Source organism: Phaenicophaeus curvirostris, chromosome 4, assembly GCF_032191515.1.
Source record: "Phaenicophaeus curvirostris isolate KB17595 chromosome 4, BPBGC_Pcur_1.0, whole genome shotgun sequence".
In the NCBI taxonomy this organism is placed as follows: Eukaryota; Metazoa; Chordata; class Aves; order Cuculiformes; family Cuculidae; genus Phaenicophaeus; species Phaenicophaeus curvirostris.
The window spans coordinates 12,321,645-12,341,189 of NC_091395.1; the positions used below are offsets into that span (position 1 = coordinate 12,321,645).

The 19,545-nt window shown below is 46.6% G+C and overlaps 1 protein-coding gene across 1 annotated transcript; it reads left to right on the forward strand.

Moving 5' to 3' along the window:
* Positions 1 to 1,262: 1,262 nt before the first annotated feature.
* On the forward strand, positions 1,263 to 12,686 carry NOCT (nocturnin). Its single transcript, XM_069855252.1, has 3 exons — positions 1,263 to 1,408; positions 9,202 to 9,471; positions 10,546 to 12,686. Exons 1-3 carry the CDS (start codon positions 1,303 to 1,305, stop codon positions 11,379 to 11,381), a joined length of 1,212 nt encoding a protein of 403 aa, XP_069711353.1. The 5' UTR covers positions 1,263 to 1,302; the 3' UTR covers positions 11,382 to 12,686.
* The last annotated feature ends 6,859 nt before the right edge of the window (positions 12,687 to 19,545 follow it).

A 19,545-nucleotide genomic window follows, 5' to 3' on the forward strand; every position in this document is an offset into this window, starting at 1 on the left:
CCCGTGCCTTAAACACGTCCAGGGAAGGTGAATCAACCACCTCCCTGGGCAGCCTCTGCCAGTGCCCAACGACCCTTTCCGTGAAATATTTTGTCCTGAAGTCAAGCCTGAACCTCCCCTGATGGAGCTTGAGGCCATTCCCTCTTGTCCTGTCCCCTGTCACTTGGGAGAAGAGGCCAGCACCCTCCTCTCCACAACCTCCTTTCAGGTAGTTGTAGAGAGCAATGAGGTCTCCCCTCAGCCTCCTCCAGGCTAAACACCCCCAGCTCTCTCAGCCGCTCCTCATAAGGCCTGTTCTCCAGCCCCTTCACCAGCTTTGTTGCTCTTCTCTGGACTCGCTCCAGAGCCTCAACATCCTTCTTGTGGTGAGGGGCCCAGAACTGAACACAGGATTCGAGGAGCGGTCTCACCAGTGCCGAGTACAGAGGGAGAAGAACCTCCCTGGACCTGCTGGTCACACCGTTTCTGATCCAAGCCAAGATGCCATTGGCCTTCTTGGCCACCTGGGCCCCTGCTGGCTCATGTTCAGTCAGCTGTCAACCAACACCCCCAGGTCTTTCTCCTCCAGGCAGCTTTCTAGACAGACTTCTCCTAGTCTGTAGCACTGCACAGGGTTGTTGTGTCTCAAGTGCAGGACCCGCCATTTGGCCTTGTTAAACCTCATGTTCTTGGTCTCAGCCCAGCGGTCCAGCCTGTTCAGATCCCTTTGGAGCCTCCCGACCCTCCAGCAGATCAACACTCCCACCCAGCTTAGTGTCGTCCGCAAACTTGCTCAGGGTGCACTCGATGCCTTCATCCAGGTCATTGATAAAGACATTGAACAGGGCTGGACCCAGCACTGAGCCCTGGGGAACCCCACTTGTCACTGGCCTCTAGCTGGATTTCACACCATTTCCCACAATGATCCTTCCAGATCGCCTGGAAGGAGAAGGAAATCGCCTGGAACGATATCCTGTGGAAGGAGGAGATGGCGTGGAGGGAGACCCCGCCGCAGGAGACTCCGCCGAAGGAGACTGCGCGGCAGCAGCTCGCACCGAAAGCCAACGAGCTTCCCCTTCGTGACGCCACCAGCGGAAAACCCCGTCCGGGCGAGCCCATCGCTCGGCCTGTGGGGGGGTTGGGAGGGGGTGGCGCGCGAGGCCTTCGCCGCTGGGCGTGAGGCGCGGCTCGCGCGTGTCCTCCTTCCCCCCCCCCCCCCACCGCGCGCGGCGGGGCGGGTTGGTCGGTGCCGGGTGTCCCGCTATAACCGCCGCCGCCGGTGCCGGTGCCGCCGGTGTCGCCGCTCGCAGCCCCGCCGGGAGCATGTTCCACAGCCCCGCTCGCTGCCTCTGCCCGGCCCTGCGCTCCCTCTCCGCCGCCCTCCCGCTGCCCAGAGGCCCCGCGGCCCCGCGGGCGGCGCCCCGAGCAGGTGGGTGCGGGTGGCGGCGCGGGGGTCGCGGTCGGTGCCAGCCGGGCGCCATGTCCCTCTGCCCGCAGGGGGTTTCTGCACCGTAGCTCCCTTTTATTTCAAATACCACCTCTACAAACATTGATTCCTGGTAAAAATAGCAGAATATTCTTGATTCAAGCTAAACCACATTTAGGTTTCCATCCGGGCACCTCTGTTTTTGAAACTGAGACAGAATCTCCCTGTTTTTCTTTCAGATATTGTTGATAAATGAACTAATCCCTATTACAAAAAGCAAAATGATCTTGATTTAAGCTAGAGTTTCATCTCAGTAATTATTTTTTTGTTTAATTAACAGAATGTTCCTCTAACAGTGTGATTTTTTTATACCATAGCTTTTTTTTTCCCCCACAATAGCATTGATACAAGAAGTGGTTCCTATTTAAAAAAGCCGAATATTTTTTATTTAGGCTAAAGAAGAGTTAAGCTTCATCTCGGAGATTGTGTTCTTTGCAAGTTAGACACCATGTCCCTCTGACAATGTATTTTTTTGCAGCATAGCTTTCTTTTCTATCAAATACTACTTATACAAACAGTGATTCTTGTTGAAAATAGCAGAATATTCTTGATTCAAGCTAAACCACAGTTAGGTTTTCATCCGGGCACCTGAATTTTTGAAAGTTATGCACAATCCCCCTCTGAAACCACGGTTTTATATAGTATGAGTTGGGTTTTTTCAAATAGCATTGATACAAGAAGTGGTTTCTGTTACGATAAGTGGAATATTTTTGATTCAAGCTACAGTAGCACAAAGTTTCATCTCTGTGGTGGTGTTCTTCGGAAGTAAGACACAATGACCCTCTGACAGCATGATTTTTTGTAGCATGGTTTTCTTTTCTTTCAAATACTTCTGGTACAAGTAATGGTTCCTATTTAAAATAGCAGAATATTTTTTTATTCAAGCTAAAGCACAGTTAGGTTTTCATCCTAGCACCTGTATTTTTCTAAGTTAGATAGAATGTCCTTCTGACACCATGGGGTTTTACTGTGTGGGTTTGGTTTTCTTTCAGATAGTGTTGATAAATGAAGTGGTCTCTATTACAAAAAGCAGATTCAAGCTGAAGTTTCACCTCGGTAACTGTATTTTTTTCGAAGTTAGACAGAAGGTACCTCTGTCAGCATGGTTTTTGTTGCATGTTTCGAGGTTTTTTTCCCCTGAATACTGTTGATACAAGAAGTCGTTCCTATTACAAAAAAAAACAGAATAGTTGTGATGTAAGCAGAAGTTTTGTTAAGTTTCATTTCAGTAATTGTGTTTTTTGCAAGTTAGACAAAACATCCCTCTGACAGCATGCATTATGTAGCATAGGTTGTTTTGTTTCAAGTAATATCAGTACAAGAAGTGGTTCCAATTACAAAAAGCAGAATAGTTTTTTTATTTAACCTAAGGTAAAGTTTCATTTCAGTAGTTGTATTTTTTTGAAGGTTTGACAGAACATCCCTCTGACAGCATGTTTCCTTTCAGACAGTGTATTTTCCAGACACTGTTCATTCGCTGGAGTTGATAACACCTTGTGTGCAGTGCGATCGGTGCTGAGCAGGTGTCCCTGCTGCCATCACCTCTGTTTGCAGCCTTTCCCCATCTTAAATGCAAGGTCAGGCACAGCTGGATCTAAAGCTCCAAATAAGAAAGAAGTTTGGCTGTTATGAAGGTCATAGTAACATTAAAATTAGTCCTTGGGAAGTAATAGAATATGCATAAGGTTTCTCGGAAAATTAATACATCTGCATGTAAGTGGAAAATCCCTTCTGTCTCAGCTCTTGTCTCGCTGCACATGATGGGTGGAGATCACTCACTCCTGTTGCCCCGGCCTGATAAAGGGTGCTCGCTTTCTAAAACTCCAGAACCAGTCTTGAAGGGCTTATTTTCAGTATCAGTACTGGCTCCTCCGCGAACCGCCTTTCTGTGCTGGGCAGTACCCTGAGAATTCATAGAATGGCTTGGGCTGGAAGAGACCTAAAGCCCATCCAGTTCCAACCCCTCCTGCCGTGGGCAGGGACACCTCCCACTGGATCAGGTTGCTCAAAGCCTCACCCAACCTGGCCTTGAACACTTCAGGGAAGGGGCATCCACAATCTGTTCCAGTGTCTCCACACCCTCATCATGAAGAATTTCTTCCTAACGTCTGATCTAAGTCTTTCCCCTTCCAATTTAAAGCCATTAAGCCCCTCCCCAGCTTTCCTGTAGGCCCCGTTTAAGTACCCGAAGGTTGCTATAAGGTCTCCCTGGAAATGAGCAGTAGCTGTGACTTTTGCTAAATGACATCCCAAATGCGGGCTGGCTGCTCAGAATAAACAGATACTCGTGGGGTGACTCTTCCAGCGTCCAGGTGGGTCAGTATCTTTATCCCACTGTCAGACACGGACTGTTCTGGCTGAACTGGTCTTGTCTCTTCTTGTGTTGCGCTTTGTGTAGGAAGTACTTGAGTCACAGTGGTTTTTTCTTCTAGAGGCAGTGTGCTGGAGAAGCCCAGCTTACCCTCAGGCACGCAAAAGCAAAAATGCTAAGACATCAGGTTCCTACTTGCCTGTTGGGTGTAGATGATTATGCCCTGCTCTTTGTTCTCAAAATGAGGCTTGGAAAGTATTGAAGGTCCCACACATTCTTGGATGCCTGGAGTCCATGTGAGGATGACACTGAGGCACACACCATGCTCCCCACCCTTTGTCCACTGACCTGCAGGGGGGCTCGGAGCAGAGTGGTGACGCACCTGCCCTGCCTCTGCATTTCAGATACAGCCTTAAGCCACGTCTTCAACAAGCACCTTGCCTTTGACTACTGCTAAAAAAGGACATCCAGAGGCAAAGCTCCTGGTGAAAGCTGGGGCAGCAACCACCTTTGCTCCAGGCTGGTGCTGGTGGGAGAGGCGAGATGTCTGACACCTTTTATGCAACATCTGAGGCCATATTACTTATCTGGCATGGAGGAGATTCACTCTTCCCTACTGTCCTTAGCTGGGGTTGGGGTGAAGTGTGTTCATTCCCTGTTGATGCTGTTTACAGGAGGGCTTTATGAGCCAGGCTTGGGCAGGGTGCTTCTACTGGAAGCTAGTGAAGGGGCTGGAGAACAAGTCTTATGAGGAGCTGCTGAGGGAGCTGGGGTTGTTTAGCCTGGAGAAGAGGAGGCTGAGGGGAGACCTTATTGCTCTCTACAACTAGCTGAAAGGAGGTTGCAGACAGGTGGGTATTGGTCTTTTCTCCCAAGTTATAGAACAAGAGGGAGTGGCCTTAAAGTGCATCAGGGGAAGCTTAGATTGGACATTAGGAAAAATTCCTTCACAGAAAGGGTTCTCAAGCACTGGCAGAGGCTGCCCAGGGAGGTGGCTGAGTCACCAACCTTGGAGCTGTCTTTAAAAGGTGCTTGGGGACATGATTTAGTAGTGTACAGGTATGGTCTCTTCGAACCTAATGATTCTATGATTCTACTTCTCCTATAGAAGCCAGGCCAGGATGCCAAATGGCAGGATTGAAGCTTCATGGAGCTACAGGGAAGAGGAACGTATGTGCCTGTATGCTGGCAACTGGCACCAATGAGCTCATGATTAGAGCACTCGTGAGGAGAAGGGTTTCCAGAACTTGTGCCAAATACTGATTTGTATTACTCAGGGCAGGACTGGAGGCTTCCTCCTCTTCCTGGTGATGCCTGTTGACTAGGCAACACCTCCCTTGCTGCTGTGACAAGCTCTCCAACTTTGCATATGAGGGTAACACTGTGTGTAACGCTGGCCTAGATGCCAAAATCAGGACTCAAGCTTCAAGGAGCTTGCTTTGAATGCAAGTGACCCAGCTGCAATCCTGTTGCTGGCCCAGACAAGGCTATATGTGTAGAGTGGTGCCCTGTACATAGGATTTGTCACATGGGTATGGCCTTTGCCAAGTTGTTTCTAGAACTGAGGTTGCAGGGAGGGCATCTTTGTCTGCAGAGGCTGATGCAGCTACAGACCAGGCTGCAGTTGTGGTTGAGCCGTTTACTTGGCAGCAGAATCCCTGCAGTGAACAAGGTGGGGGCTCTCGGCCAAAAGCAGCACTAGGAGGCAGGAAACTAGAATGCTCTTTACCATACCCAAAAGGTAAGGGTCATGGCCCTGAGACCCCTCTGCACCTGACTGCATGCTGCAGCCGTCATCTTTGAAGCAAAATCCTTTAAGTCTGTGACTGCTCGTTGCATGAGATCCTAGAAGTTCATCTTTTCTATGCTTTTGATGGATGATACAAGAAACCACAAACTTTGCACCCTTTTCTTCTAAGGATTAATGAACAGTTTAAATTCTTCCCCTGCCCTTACTGTGCTAAGGGCTTGCCCTTGCTGAGAGAATGGCTTTTCTTTTTTTTTTTCCCCAAGTACCTTGAATTTTAATTGCTGAGCTGGCATTCCGTATTACGACATCACACCAAGAGAACTGTGTCCATGATCATAACCCTCTGCTAAAGTGCAAGCTCAGGAGGCCACCGGTTCCTCTGCTTATACCAGCACCATAGTGCCACATCACCAGCAGCAGATGTTATCCCGGCGAGTTACAGGTCATTTAACTTGGACTGTAAGGATCTCTGATCAGTGGCCCTGCATTTGCCTCAGTGCCTGTTAAGCCTTGCAAAAAGAGCAAATGGATTTGGTGTTTGGAGTTTCAGTGGTCAGGTTGCTGGTCTGGCCCCCGTTCTGCAGAACGGTTTGGTCTGTGCTCTGCCAGTTTCAGCACTTTATGGACACAGAACTTGATCTCAGTCATCTTAAGCTAGAGTCTTCCTGCAGGAGTCTCCCTTCAGCCAAGGACACCCAGGCCATCTACAACAGGCCTGGAAGTGTCTGATTTACAGCTTAGAGCCTCCTTCACCTAGCCTTCTTTGGGCTTTCGAAAGAAGACAGAAGCTCTTCTTCCTTCCTGAGATGTTACTGACTTTGAAAGTTCCCAGATCTGTGCTGCAGCTGGGCTGTAGCACATCCTGCACAGGTTAGGCTGTGCCTGGCTTGTTTAAAGAGCTGGATACCCTGTGACCCCAGGAACGATGAGATTTAGGCAATACTCTGGCTTTGTTTGCTGCTTGGCAGGTACATGACTGAACTTAGACTTCATCCTCCTGTAAGAGATGAGCTGCTCAGAGGGTGGACTTCTGGCTCCAGCTGCGCTGCACCTAGTTTGTTCTTTTTGACGTCCTCCCTCTGAGTCAGATCCAGCAATGAACATGGATCCTGCAGTGCTCTCCAAAGGAGCGATGGGGAGTTATTCTGCTTCAAGAAGCCATTAGCAAGAACCTAGGCTTCCCCTGTGGCACAGCACTAGCCCGGTGGTGGGAAGCCCAAGTGAGAGCATGGGTGTGCAGGGCATAGGGCTCATGGCTGTTCTTCAGCTGCCAACTGCATCCCTCTGGTAGCAGAAAGCACTGTGTACTTCCCTACAGCTGCAGCGCTTAACCATGGGCTGTACCAACCCCCAAAATAGGTGAGGAGCTCCCTATGGAGTTGTCATTAAAAGCTCTATTAATTTCTTTGGGTTTCTGCAAGGCTGTCGGGTAGCGTGTAAGCTGGACCCGTCTGTAACAAGTACAGAGTGTGCTTTTGCTCCTGCTCTCTATCCCCTCGCAGCCGTGTCAGAGTCCTGTTTGGGGATTTCATGTTTGGGCCCGCTTCCCTCACTATTACATGGCATTTTGTTTACCTCAGCTGTACGTGGCTTCTTGACAAGAATTCTAAAGTATGAGAGACTGCAGAAACCGCAACAGTTTAAACACAGTTCTCCTAGAAAGACATCCATGCTTGTGAGCCCAAGCTCCCATCTCAGTGTGAGGAACAGGTGGTACTACAGCTAAAAGGATGGAGATGGGGAGACCCATCCTATGTGCAATTTAAATTCCCAATTTACAGCTTTCTTGGAACTACTCAAAAGAGAATATTCCACTGGCTTAAGCATGTTAAAGCAAGTATTTTTTAGTGTCTTTAAAAGTACTCATTTACATAAAGACAAGGACATGGGGCTTCCGCTGCAGGGTCTGTCTTTTCTCTTTTACTCCTTCTAAGTATGTTTATTTAACTGTTAGAGCTTCCATCTTCCCACCTTCCCCTCTAGCCAGGTCTGTCTCTCAGCAGCCTGTATAACTGGTAATGCTGTAGTTCAGGCTAGTAAAAGCTGAACATGCCCCTGTGTTGGGGAACACCCTAGACCTGCCACAGATGCGTGAGATAACACTTCTCTTCCGTTTTAAGTAACTCAAAGGTACAAATAAACTCGTTCTTTTGCTCAAGATTACCTTCGCAAAACGCCTTTGGAGTCAGTGAGTTGAGACAACACCGGAACTCCGTCAGCGTTGCCTCTTGCGCAAACTGCTGCCGTGCGAGCACTGCCCTTCCTGCCTGTGATTAAAAGGGAAACCAAGTGTCCAGGCAAAGCACTGAGTGTGAAAAAGCGCAAACACACCCTCCTTTCAAGCGCTGCCCACGCATTGTGGCAGGGCTGGAACCTCAGAGCAAAACCCTCCCCCAGGGAAGTGTTGGAAGAGATCTTGGGGTGTGCTCGGCTGTGCCGAGGACTTGCATCTCCAGGACTTGCTCTGGAGATGCGTAGGAGTACAATGAATTCTGTGCAAACTCCTCCATGGCTGCCCTGAAGCCTGGCCCTTATCACTAAGCATCTCCTGGGTGCTTGCAGAAAGCCAGTCTTGGGGTGTTAACTGCTGCACTGTGGTGCTGGTTACGCTCTCCCCAAAGTGGGAAAAGGAGGTGTTTTGTGGCACGAGAGGGCTGCTGTCTGACAGCTCTGCTGCTCAGCCTCTGCTAAGGAAAGGGCTGCAGCCACCTGTTGCATGTGAAAGGGTGAAATGGAGTCAGAGGACACGCTTATGCCCCTGTTGTGGGTGTGTGCGGGACGGGGGGGACCTCCCTGCAGGAGTCACGGAGCAAGGGGGAGACTGACTGCTAGCAGGTATTAACAGGGAGAGCTAGGGGAAAGCTGCTTAAGATGGGCAAAGGAGCAGGAAGCCAGTGGGACCTAGGGAGGACTGCAGGATTTGCTGGAAGGTGCTGAGCTGGGGCACAGCACGAAGGAGCCAAAGGGAGAAAGCAGGGTGAGGGGAATGAGCAGCAGGGGCCTGAAAGGGGAAAACCCCCTTCTTCCATCACCATCCTGAGGTCTAAGCCAGCAGAAATATCTGGCTGTTGCACACTCATGGAAACGTTGCTGCTTTGGGGGCAAATGAAATGCTGATCAGAGATTCCAATTAAATATTAACCTGAGATAAGGAGTCGCCCTGCTTGCCGCTCTGCGGGCAGGAGGCCCACAGCTCAGCACCGTCCCAAATAGACGCAGGGTACCAGGCTGTGCAGTGCTGTCCCCATTAGAGGCAAATGCTGCACGTGAAATACGGAGCAGGCAAAATTTGTCTGCCTGCTGGGCCCTCTCCATTGTGAGGAGGGGAAAATGTACACTCTCTTTTTGTTTCCTCTAACATGTGCAGAAGTTAATCTTAGCCCTGCTGTTCTGAATGAAAGACTCCTTTCTTCCTTTAGAAGACACCTGCACAACGTCTTGAACATTCACATGTTCACGTGCTGCAGAGTTTGCAGCCCCTGATAATAAGCAAACCACAGTGAGACTGCGGACAGAACCAACCCTATCTGCATCCTTCTTTTGTCTTGGATTCAGGAACAAGTCCTTGCACGAGTGTGAAATTGCTGGCACTGTAACAGGGTTATCTGTAAGACACCTGTGTGCTGCAAAGAGATGCGGTGGACATCTCTGACACCATTTCTTTTTCTTTTCCAGTGTGTTCCATGGGAAACAGCACCAGCCGGCTTTACAGCGCACTTGCCAAGACGCTGAGCAGTGGTGCCGTCTCCCAGCACCAGGACTGCCTGGAGCAGGCAGACTCAGGACAGCTGGATCCTATAGACCCCAAGGATTTGCTGGAGGAATGTCAGATGGTTTTGCAGAAACGGCCACCCCGGTTTCACAGGAACTTCGTGGACCTGAGGAAAAACGCTGCCAGTAACCAGCGCCCCATTCGGGTCATGCAGTGGAACATCCTTGCCCAAGGTAGGAGCTGCCTCTAAGCTCAAGGTGTGACCTTGAGATCAAACACAGTGATGGAAACCTTTAAGTGCAGGTTGTCTATGCAGTTAGATGTGACTGGGATTGGCAGAGGCAGGGAGAGAGATGGATTACATGAGGTACAATTGACCGGGGGATGAGGAGGGTAGGATTTTCAGCACTTGAAATAGTGGCTCGCCTTCCATTCTATAGGAAAGGACAGAATATATCTTTGCAATTGTGATGCCAAAGGTAGCTCTGAATGCCCATGTTAACTGAATACAGCATATTAAAAAAAAGCTGTGACCATCACTTTTAAATAGTTGTTAATCCCCAGAAAAGACTCATCCTTCCACAAGTTTTCTTTGTAAAGCTACTCTACAGTTTTCTGATCAGTTTATTGGTGAACTATTCAGGGATCCAGATCTGCTGTGCTAATTCTTAATTCTTCAAAATAATTTTAACTGATTTTTTTCGCAGACCTCTAGAGTCAAGGCTGTAAACACACTTGTGCAACAGCCTCATCTTAAAATCTTGGGGTGGGAAATCTCCCACGTAGGCATTGCCTTAACATTGTGCAGTTAAGTCACTCCTATGCCACTGCATTTTTTTTCTTGGGTTTAAGCTGTGGCAACCACGTGTGGAAGCACTTGCCACCGTGTAGTGACTTTTGGGTAGAGGGGGAAGAACCTAACTTTCATCTGTAAAAGAAACTTAATTTTTTTTTTTGAGAGAGACTTAAGTCTTTTGAGAAGGGGTTCTCGCACCCATTGACAAGCCTGGCCCTGCTAAAGTCAGCAGCTACTCCTGAAAAACCCATCACCTGTGATGTGCACCCAGTTTGTAGAGAAAATGAAGTGTTGCAAAAGCCTCATGTTGCTTCCCATTGTAGCCTCTTGTACTGTGACTGCTCGTGCGGAGCTGTGAGCAGCCACTGGCTGCTGCGAGGTGGCAGCTGGCTCATGGAAGCCGAGCCTCACCTCTGGCCTCTGCCAAACTTGGAGGAAGAGAGACTGGTTTAGCTCTCAGTAACCTTTTCTTTTTTTTTTCCCCCCCTCTCTCCCTTCCTGCTAATTTCAGCTCTCGGAGAAGGCAAAGACAACTTTGTTCAGTGCCCAATGGAAGCTCTGAAATGGGAAGAGAGGAAGTGCCTCATCCTGGAGGAAATCCTCGAGTACAAGCCTGATGTCTTGTGCCTGCAAGAAGTCGACCACTACTTTGACACCTTTGAGCCCCTCCTCAGCCGACTTGGCTACCAGTGCACTTTCTTCCCGAAGCCGTGGTCCCCGTGCCTAGACGTGGAGCAGAACAACGGGCCGGACGGCTGTGCCTTGTTTTTCCTCAAAGACCGCTTTGAGCTTATCAACAGCGCTAACATCCGGCTAACCGCCATGAAGCTGAAGACCAACCAAGTGGCCATAGTTCAGACGCTGAAATGCACTGAAACTGGACGGCTGCTCTGCGTTGCCGTCACCCACCTGAAAGCCCGTATGGGCTGGGAGAGGTTTCGGTCTGCGCAAGGCTGCGATCTTCTCCAGAACCTCAAGAGTATTACCCAAGGTGCAAAGATTCCTCTGATTATCTGTGGAGACTTCAATGCGGAGCCAACTGAAGAGGTCTACAAAGAATTTTCCAACTCCAGCCTCAACTTAAACAGCGCCTACAAGCTGCTGAGCCCTGATGGGCAGTCGGAGCCCCCCTACACCACCTGGAAGATCCGGCCCTCGGGAGAGTGCCGGCACACACTGGATTATATCTGGTACTCCCAGCATGCTTTGAACGTGAACTCAGCCCTGGGCTTGCTGACTGAAGAGCAGATAGGGCCCAACAGGCTGCCATCATTTAATTACCCTTCCGATCACCTCTCTCTGGTGTGTGACTTTAGTTTCAACCAAGACCCTGACAGACTGCTATAATGTGGTGGGATGCCACCCGGTATCCCAGTGTCTTAACTCGCCCCCATTTCCTTTTAGAGAAAACTTTTGAAGCTGGAAGCTTATGAAGGATGAGGAAATGCCTTTGACTAAGTGTTATCTCAGGCACTTGTTTGGGGTTACACTTGCCATTCAGCACTTGTTCATCTGGGGCCTCCAAGGGAGGAAGAAAGGACTCAGTGTTCTTGTTGTGGTGTTCTTGCCGTGTCAGAGTTTGAAAACGGGAAGGCAAATGAGCTTTATCCTTCACTAACCCTCATGGTTAAGGATTTAATCCTCTAATGAATGTGGAAGGTTTAGTATTTAAATCAAAACACTTGTGTTTGTAAAACAACTTGCCCTGACAGCATGCCAATTTTATTTATTTCATGTTAAGCTTCTGCGAGTACCAAAGGGAACAAGGCTCAACTACTCCACGAGATCCTCTTAAATCTTTCTCTGTTGCAATACGAAGGAAATTTAATGCAGTTTAGATATGAACAAATCTCAGCTCATATTACATTTTTACATGATGCAAGATGACAGCTTCATTAAAAGTGAACTGATGATAGCACAGTGTGAGAAAGGCCCCTTCCCATAAGAGCAGGAGAAGAAATAGAGGCTAACAACTCTACCGCTATAGGAATATCCTCATTTTTGAGATGAATGTGCATGTGTCCATTACACACGTATGGCCTGTAGTTATGTACACACAGCGACTGTTAACCTTTATCTCTTCTGTGCTTCCCTCCAGAGAACACACCTAACCAGGGATTCTTTCCTCCTCTGCTTCAACTATTACTTTTCTAAATGGTTTAAATTTGTAGTATTGTCAATCTTGCTGTTTCAGTAAAGGGCCAATCCTCACCTTGAAAGACTTTGTTTTATTTATCTTCAGAATCTAAAGCTACACTGGAACCTGTTAGAAGATAATTTATTTATTGACAGAAGTCAGTGATCCTGCATCAGACTTGAAATCCTACAGCAGCGATGTTCAGGAGCCTCTTTCTGTTGCCCAGGGTCACTCTGGCTAAGGACCTAGGCTACAACTGAGCTGTGTTAGTGTAGCAACTCTTGTGTGTGGAGTGGTATGAGGTAGGTATTGCGTACGTGGGTTGTAAACATGCCCCTAAGCTGGAAAACGAGGTACAGAGAGAGACAGGAAGAGGGACAACAGCTGGAGTTCAGCTGACATTTAGATAGTTGGGAAAGATGAGGCAGAGCAAATAAAGCAGTACTTCCGTATATAGTAAGGCCCATAGTGACTCTTAAATGTTTCAGGTGTTTATTAATAAAAGTCTTTGGAAAAAAAACATCATGTCTCTGCTGCCATCTTTTTCCTTTCCCTATCTTAGGTAGGTAATCTGTCTCAACTAGTGACTGTTCAAGCTTCAAGTTAGTGGTGATGCTACCCATTCCAGCCTTCTCCCCCAGCCCCGCGGTCATAATCTTATCTTATAAGCTGGCCTGGCTCCTTTGCTTTCAGGGCAAGTACTTTTCCTCAAATTTGAAATGCCCAAATGCCACAGCAAGTGGCATAGGAAGGGTATTTACCTTTAGCAACATTAAGCTGCTCTCTCCCCAAGATAAAGATGAAGCCTAGACTCTGTATTACTGGAGATATTACCCTTTTTCCAGCAGTTGTGTGGAGCTACAAACCTGGCCAGTGCTGTAAAGCAGGGCACAAGCACAGACCTTTGAGCATCCCCACCCTGAGGACTGCTGAGCTTGCTCCTCACAACAGGCAGCTGTAATTTATCACCTTCTTTTGAAACGTCATTTGGAGAGCAAGAAATGCCACAGGTATGTGCTTTACACAGCCCATAAATCCTTGTACTCGCGTCACTGGTAAGTGACACACAGAGTCTGGCAACTGGAAGTCCCCCAATTCCCAGACAAAGCCGTTCCCTTTCAAGCAAACAAAGTGCTGTGTTGTGCAGCCATAATGTGCCCTGCACGCTCCTGACCCTTGCTGGATGGGGGTGATTCTCTGCTTCCACACTGAGGCCCCTTTCACCAGCCCGGGATGCAGGACCCCTCGAGGAAGTGTGGATGTGAAATTCCCCAGACAGAAAGGGTTTTACTACCAAGAAGTCTGGCTGTCTTGGTGAATATTCTTACCGGGCAGATGTGACACACCAACTGCTACCAGACACGGCCCCCTGCAGCTGAAATTTCAGAGAGAGCTAACCTTCCTTGTGTCCCTGGAAGCCAGAAAGGTGGCTCCTTTTCAGGAAATTCTGGGCCAGAGCTGCGATGCTCCTAATGCCCCACAGAAAGACAGACCTTTGAGCATCCCCACCGCAAGCATTTAATACCAGCTAGACCAAGACAGCTTCCTTTTCAAGGTGCTGGCGGCCCTCAACTGGTCTCTGAGGGGCTGAGATGCAGCACTTCTCCTTTAGGGTTGTCTTCTCTCAGATCTTCCCTCAAACAGTCTTTGCAAGGAGGAGAAATAATACAATTGCCCGTTAATGGAGGTGTCTAGCCATCTGCAGGTAAACACTTCTAAACGCAACGCCACAATGAAGACCTATAAGGTGGTACCTTTAACAAGCCAACACCTTGCTCATCTGCCACAGAAAGTCACAGCAGAAGCTGGGGTTTCCCTTCAGACCCTTTTGGCAGTTTCTAAAAGAAACTTCACTTGTGGTAGAAAGTTGTGACTGGAGAGCAAGGATAATATTGCACTCAGAGCTGTATTAAACAAACCCACAAAACCAAAAAGGCCAAACAAACAAACAAAAACAATTAAAAAACCCCATTGTCTACAAAAATAACCCTTAATTTCCATTTTACTTTTGCAGAAGCAGCTCTGTTTTCCTAAGGACGGCCGAGGGTGTCCATCAGCATGGTACTGTTTCACCACTGCCAGGGCACAGAGCCACAGCACCGATTATGTTAGGCTTTGTTTACCACCATGAGCTAAAATATCGCAGCTACAGCTCTCACAGGATGATGATATTTAATAGCTGGATAATTCTTATGCCATTTTACTCAGACCTTTGCTTCCAACACTCTGTCTCCTACAGAAGAAAGCACACTGCAGGGAAACAGGACCATTTGTGACGACATTACCATCACCGCAGAGCTCCTCTGAAGTGGAAGGGGCTGGGATTCTTATTTCACCCCAGACACGTGACAGTGGATGTTCACTGCTTCATGCCCTAAAAGGGCAATTCTAAAGGCAAGGGGAGGGTGGAATAATTGTGCAAAGGCTGGGGACTCTCCCCATCACAATGTAATTCTTAATATTATCATAGGAAAGCAAACATCTGCTATAGCTCAACAGTGAACCCTTCCTGATGTATTTTAATAAAAGGTAGACAAGATGCAGAAATTAGCTGGTAACTTCCCAGGCAGCTTCACCCTTTTATTCCCATACTTGGTATAAAATGTGTTTTGCAGACATGAGTCGTTTGGAAATCTTAAGTGATATATTGCCCTTGCTTTGTTTTATTCAGCAAGAGGCAGGCCTGCAGCACTAAAACGCTTTTGCCAGCTCTAAGTATCAGTACAGTAAATATTTTTCATAGGAAGAAGCAGGAAGGTTTGTAGTTTCTCCTGTGTAGGACGATGACTCTTAGTAAACACATCTTCAAAACTCTTCTTGCGGCCGTTTGCCTACTAAGCACACCAAGGTTAGAAAAGGTCTCAGATCCCTCGCTCTAATCTTGAATAAAGGCTGCACTAGCTATAGCAGTGACAGTTTCCTCTCACCCTCAAGCTAGCTGAAGGAAGAAATGACCCATTTATTTAATTTGCTGAAAGGCAGAAGCTGTTGCAACCTTATTAAAACTCTCTCTCTCCTGGAGAACAACTAGATCAGAAGTAGATAGCGTCACTTAGATCTTCTTCACTTAATAAGCTTAATAACTGCTATTTGAACTGTCTCTTACGAGGCACAAATTGAATTTAGCTGCTTCTGGCTAAGACTATCTCACACGTAACTGAGATCCCTGCTGCACATATCACAGGGACCAGGAACTGAGGTTTCAGGCACCTCTCCACTTTCTCATCAACTCTTGACTGCCTGTGGGTTACTGATCCTTGATCAGCTCAGATGTAATTCTCTAAAGTCTTAGAGCTGATAAAATCAATTAGCAGAGGATCCCAAGAGCTCAGCCTTCCCTGCAGCACCTTCACCCAGATCACTTGAGTTGCGTCAAAGCACTTAAGTGCTAAGCAAGATGGACTTTGTCCAAGAGAAAGTAACAAAACCAGTGGTCATACATTTCTTAGAATCATAAACTTTAGAAAAGACCTTTAAGATCAAGTCCAACTGTCAGCCCAACACCACAGTGCCTACTAAAACCATATTCTAAAGTACTGTGTCTACATATTATTTGAACACTTCCAGCAAAGGAGACTCCACCACTTCCCTGGGCAGCCTGTGCCAATGCTTCACCACTCTTTCAGTAAGGAAACATTTCCTAATATCTAATCTAAACCTCCCCTCGCATAACTTGAGGTAGTTTCCTCTCATCCTATCACTTCTTACTTGCGACATCAACACCCACCTCACTACAACCTCCTTTCAGGTAGTTGTAGAGGGTGATATGGTCTCACCTCAGCCTCCACTTCCCAGACCAAACAACCCCAGTTCCCTCAGCAGCTCCTTTTTGCCAAAACCCAGAAGATTTGATATTCAGATCTTCATTCTGAGTTGCAACTCACAGATTTTTTTTTTTTCCTGGGGATTACACAGCACTACCCAGTCCTTCCTATAACTTCAGTTACCTGAAAAGTAAAATTGTTAAGCTTAGAGTTTCATTGCACTCGCACATCTCGTTACTACTTGCCAAAGATGATTTAAGCCTGGACTCTTCTACACAAGCCTCCAACTCCAGATGTAAAAACTAGTCCTGCTTTCACACATGAACACACTAACAGCTTTTTCAACAGCATTGCAAAAACCTAGCAGTATAGCCAGATGCTAACTTCTTCAGTGTTTTAGCATCCTTTATCTGTTTCAGAGGTTACAAATCTGAACAAAGCTCCCTCATCCAGAGGTCACTGTCCTCCCACACCACCAATAAAAACATTTCTTGGTCTTGACCTATTAATTATGTCAACATAAAGTAGCGTGTTGAAAAGCAACATGGCACAGACCTAGAGAATGATCAGACCTCAAATTAGAGGTGGGAATCTTGCCCCTCTGATATATCCCTGTAGAAATCTCCAGGGAGAAGCTGCCTCTTGGAAGAAGCATGACTCATTACCTAAGTGTCACACCACTGCTGAAGAACCACCAGATCTCAGAACAGCTCAAAGGAACCACACACACACCAAGTGATGCTGAAGAGCTGTGCTTAAGCACACACTCTGAAATAGCCACCTGACTGTGATAAAAAGCCTGTCTGTACTTCCAACTAGCAGCTAAATTAGAAAAAATTAGAAGTGAGAAGTGCAAAGGACTTCAAGGGAAGGTTAATAAAAAGGGGCTTCACTGAAGATGGGTTAAGTACCCTTTCCATTACAGTTACAGTGCATCCTCATACAGACTAAGACTCTCATAGAGCTTAACAAGCTTCTGATAAATCTCCTCTGGCAGCCTCTAGGGTGTTGTGCTGCTTGCCGGGCGGCCAGGGGAGAGAGCCCAAGGACTGTCACCAGGTCTGTGGCAAGACGCAGCACTGAGACCAACAGCAGCGTCTCAGGCACAGCTGCGAGCTGCCTATCTCGGCAGTAGCAGAGACACACGCCTTCGTTCCTTTAAGTTTTGCCATTACATGATGAAGTCTTGGCTTTAACTTGAAGAGGACGAGTTCATCAGCTGGAAATCCTTATCTATTTCCAGGAACAGTTTGTCCCCATTTGACTTCCAGTGTATCTAAATTGGGTATTAGAAAGGTCTTAACTACAAATACTCAAGAGAGGAGACACTGAGATACAGCATCTCCTCCAACATATGATCAAATAACAGCCATTTAGAAAAGGATTTCTTACAGAAAAGACTTACAAATCTGGTTTAAAAATGCAACTACTTTCCTCTTTTATCTTCTAGCTCAAATTAGTTCTATCTGTCTCTCTTCACACTGCTCCATTTCCCTTAAACCAGAACAGCAGTGCCTCCCAGACTACCACATTAGTCAACATGCTGCTCAGCTTCCCCCGATTCCCTTTCTGTCCCACCTCTTTCTTGGCAAGACAAACCCTCTTCCTTCTACATCTCCTCCTGTGAAGGAGTCTTTGTCCTCTACCCCAGGCCAAAAACATAGCTCATTTGTAACAACCTTTGCTTCTTTGGGTTAACTGCTGGTGGGAGGCACTGCTGCCTTCCACACCTCACTTCACCTGCTTCAGCTTGTTCATTCGTTCTTAAACTCTGCTTCCCTGCTTGGAGTATGATAAGTAACCCATTTTTCAGAACACTTTTGAAGCTCCCCACATGCTGGCCTGCCTGTACAGAGCTATTCCCACATTTATCAGTCGAAGGGAAGAACGGCCCTTACTGCTAGAACTTTAGAGGTAACTCATGCTCCAGTACTAAAAGTTAAAGGGAAAAAATGAACTCAAATAACTATTTAATTCTGGTCTCCTTTACCATTACTGAAGACCTCAGTTCCAGATTTCTGTTAAAATTGCTCCTCCAGGTACGAAGTACTTAAATCACCTCAAGATTACCCAGGTTTCCACTCTTAAGACTTTCCAGGGCACCAGGCTCCCCACGAGGTGATGTGCTGCTTCTCTAGTAACTGTTGTAGTGCCAGTGTGGTTTCCATGAAAATAGGGTAAGCTGCCCTGCATCTATTTAAGCCAAACTTGCTCATGGACTGCAGCTATGGAGCAATTTGTGTAACTGTGTGTTCTCACCTGAACTTTACCCTGGATAATATATTGTGATACCCATAACTGCAGTGGAAAACCTATTTAAGACGCTTCATGCAGAAAATACCATCTACCTGAAGTCACGTATATGTGCTGAAGACAAAACATTAACAGTCAGAAACATCAATGGCAACTTAATCAAAAGCAGCAGTTTTTAACAGTTTCTACCCACCAGCACTTTCAGCTTGCCTCTATGAGATCATCAGAAAGATCTGCAGTAGCCAAGTCTGCTCATTTCTACCTTTCCTTTGCAATGCAGCCTTATGAAATTAAGGTGTAGCTGCAGGAGTAGTTAGGTAGTTCCCAGAGCTCTAGAAGTTGATTTTCAAGAGTCATTTAAGTAAACCCTCTCTTCTTTGCATTAGAATAACTGGGAGCACACACAAAGTTATAACCTGTCAGCTGAAGGGCAGTAACTTCTTAAGCTACTCTGGTTATTCCAGAAGTATTCAAATATTTGTGTGATTAGGACAATGCAGGAACACCGCATTGTCCTGAAACTGCGTAAGAGATCTAGACCCCTGTCAAAGGTTACCTCAGCAACTACTGCAAGCTTCTCAGATACTTCAATGAAAGATATTTCAGCATATTGTGTGAGAGAGTTGGTCAGTCGTTCGGAGTACCAGCGTAGTGAGGAGTTCCAAACTTCCACACTATTATCAGCTATCTTAGGCTGAATGCCTGAAAGATTTCAAATAAGCAGAAAAGAAAGTTAATAGGCAGAAAGGAAAAAATAAAAAATAGACCAAACACCATTAAATTTCATTTCTATATTTCAGCAAAACCTACTTGAATACACTTTGAAACAAGAGTACAACAAAATAGAATATACTTCAAATGTTGAATATACAAACTATTATAGTTCATTCTGAACACTGGTATTTCCCTCTTAACTAAAAAAAAAAAAAAAAAAAAAAAGTACAGGTTTAGAACTACCTGACAAAAGCTCATGCTGGGCGTGACCTTCCAAGTGACAGAGTAGAGCTGAAACTGAAATGTATGACGGATGTCGAGGCTAAGTGAGAGACGCAGGCATTTTACAGCAGAAGGCAGAAAGCCTGCTGCTATTTTGTCCACAATTAAGAAATTTCGACAGACCTTTAACTACCATACAAAATATGTTACATGTAGTTCTATAACAATACTGTGCTAGGTACAAGATTTTTAAAAAATTTGTTTTAATAAAAAAGCTTTACACAAACAAGCCATTAGCTTATTTCAAGAAAGATAACTGAAAATCAGTCTAAGGCTTTCATTTTGAATCTGCTTAAGCTGTATGATACAAAAAAATCCCTCTAGGGCTCTGTCTTCTTTTAGAAGCTCTTTAATCTTCTCT

What these genes read in the sequence shown, in the direction of transcription:
- NOCT (XM_069855252.1), top strand. Translation starts at nt 1,303, where the DNA reads ATGTTCCACAGCCCCGCTCGCTGCCTCTGCCCGGCCCTGCGCTCCCTC. An exon ending in GCGGGCGGCGCCCCGAGCAG is followed by an intron (nt 1,409 to 9,201) that starts GTGGGTGCGGGT and finishes TTTCTTTTCCAG; the next exon opens with TGTGTTCCATGGGAAACAGC. An exon ending in GTGGAACATCCTTGCCCAAG is followed by an intron (nt 9,472 to 10,545) that starts GTAGGAGCTGCC and finishes TGCTAATTTCAG; the next exon opens with CTCTCGGAGAAGGCAAAGAC.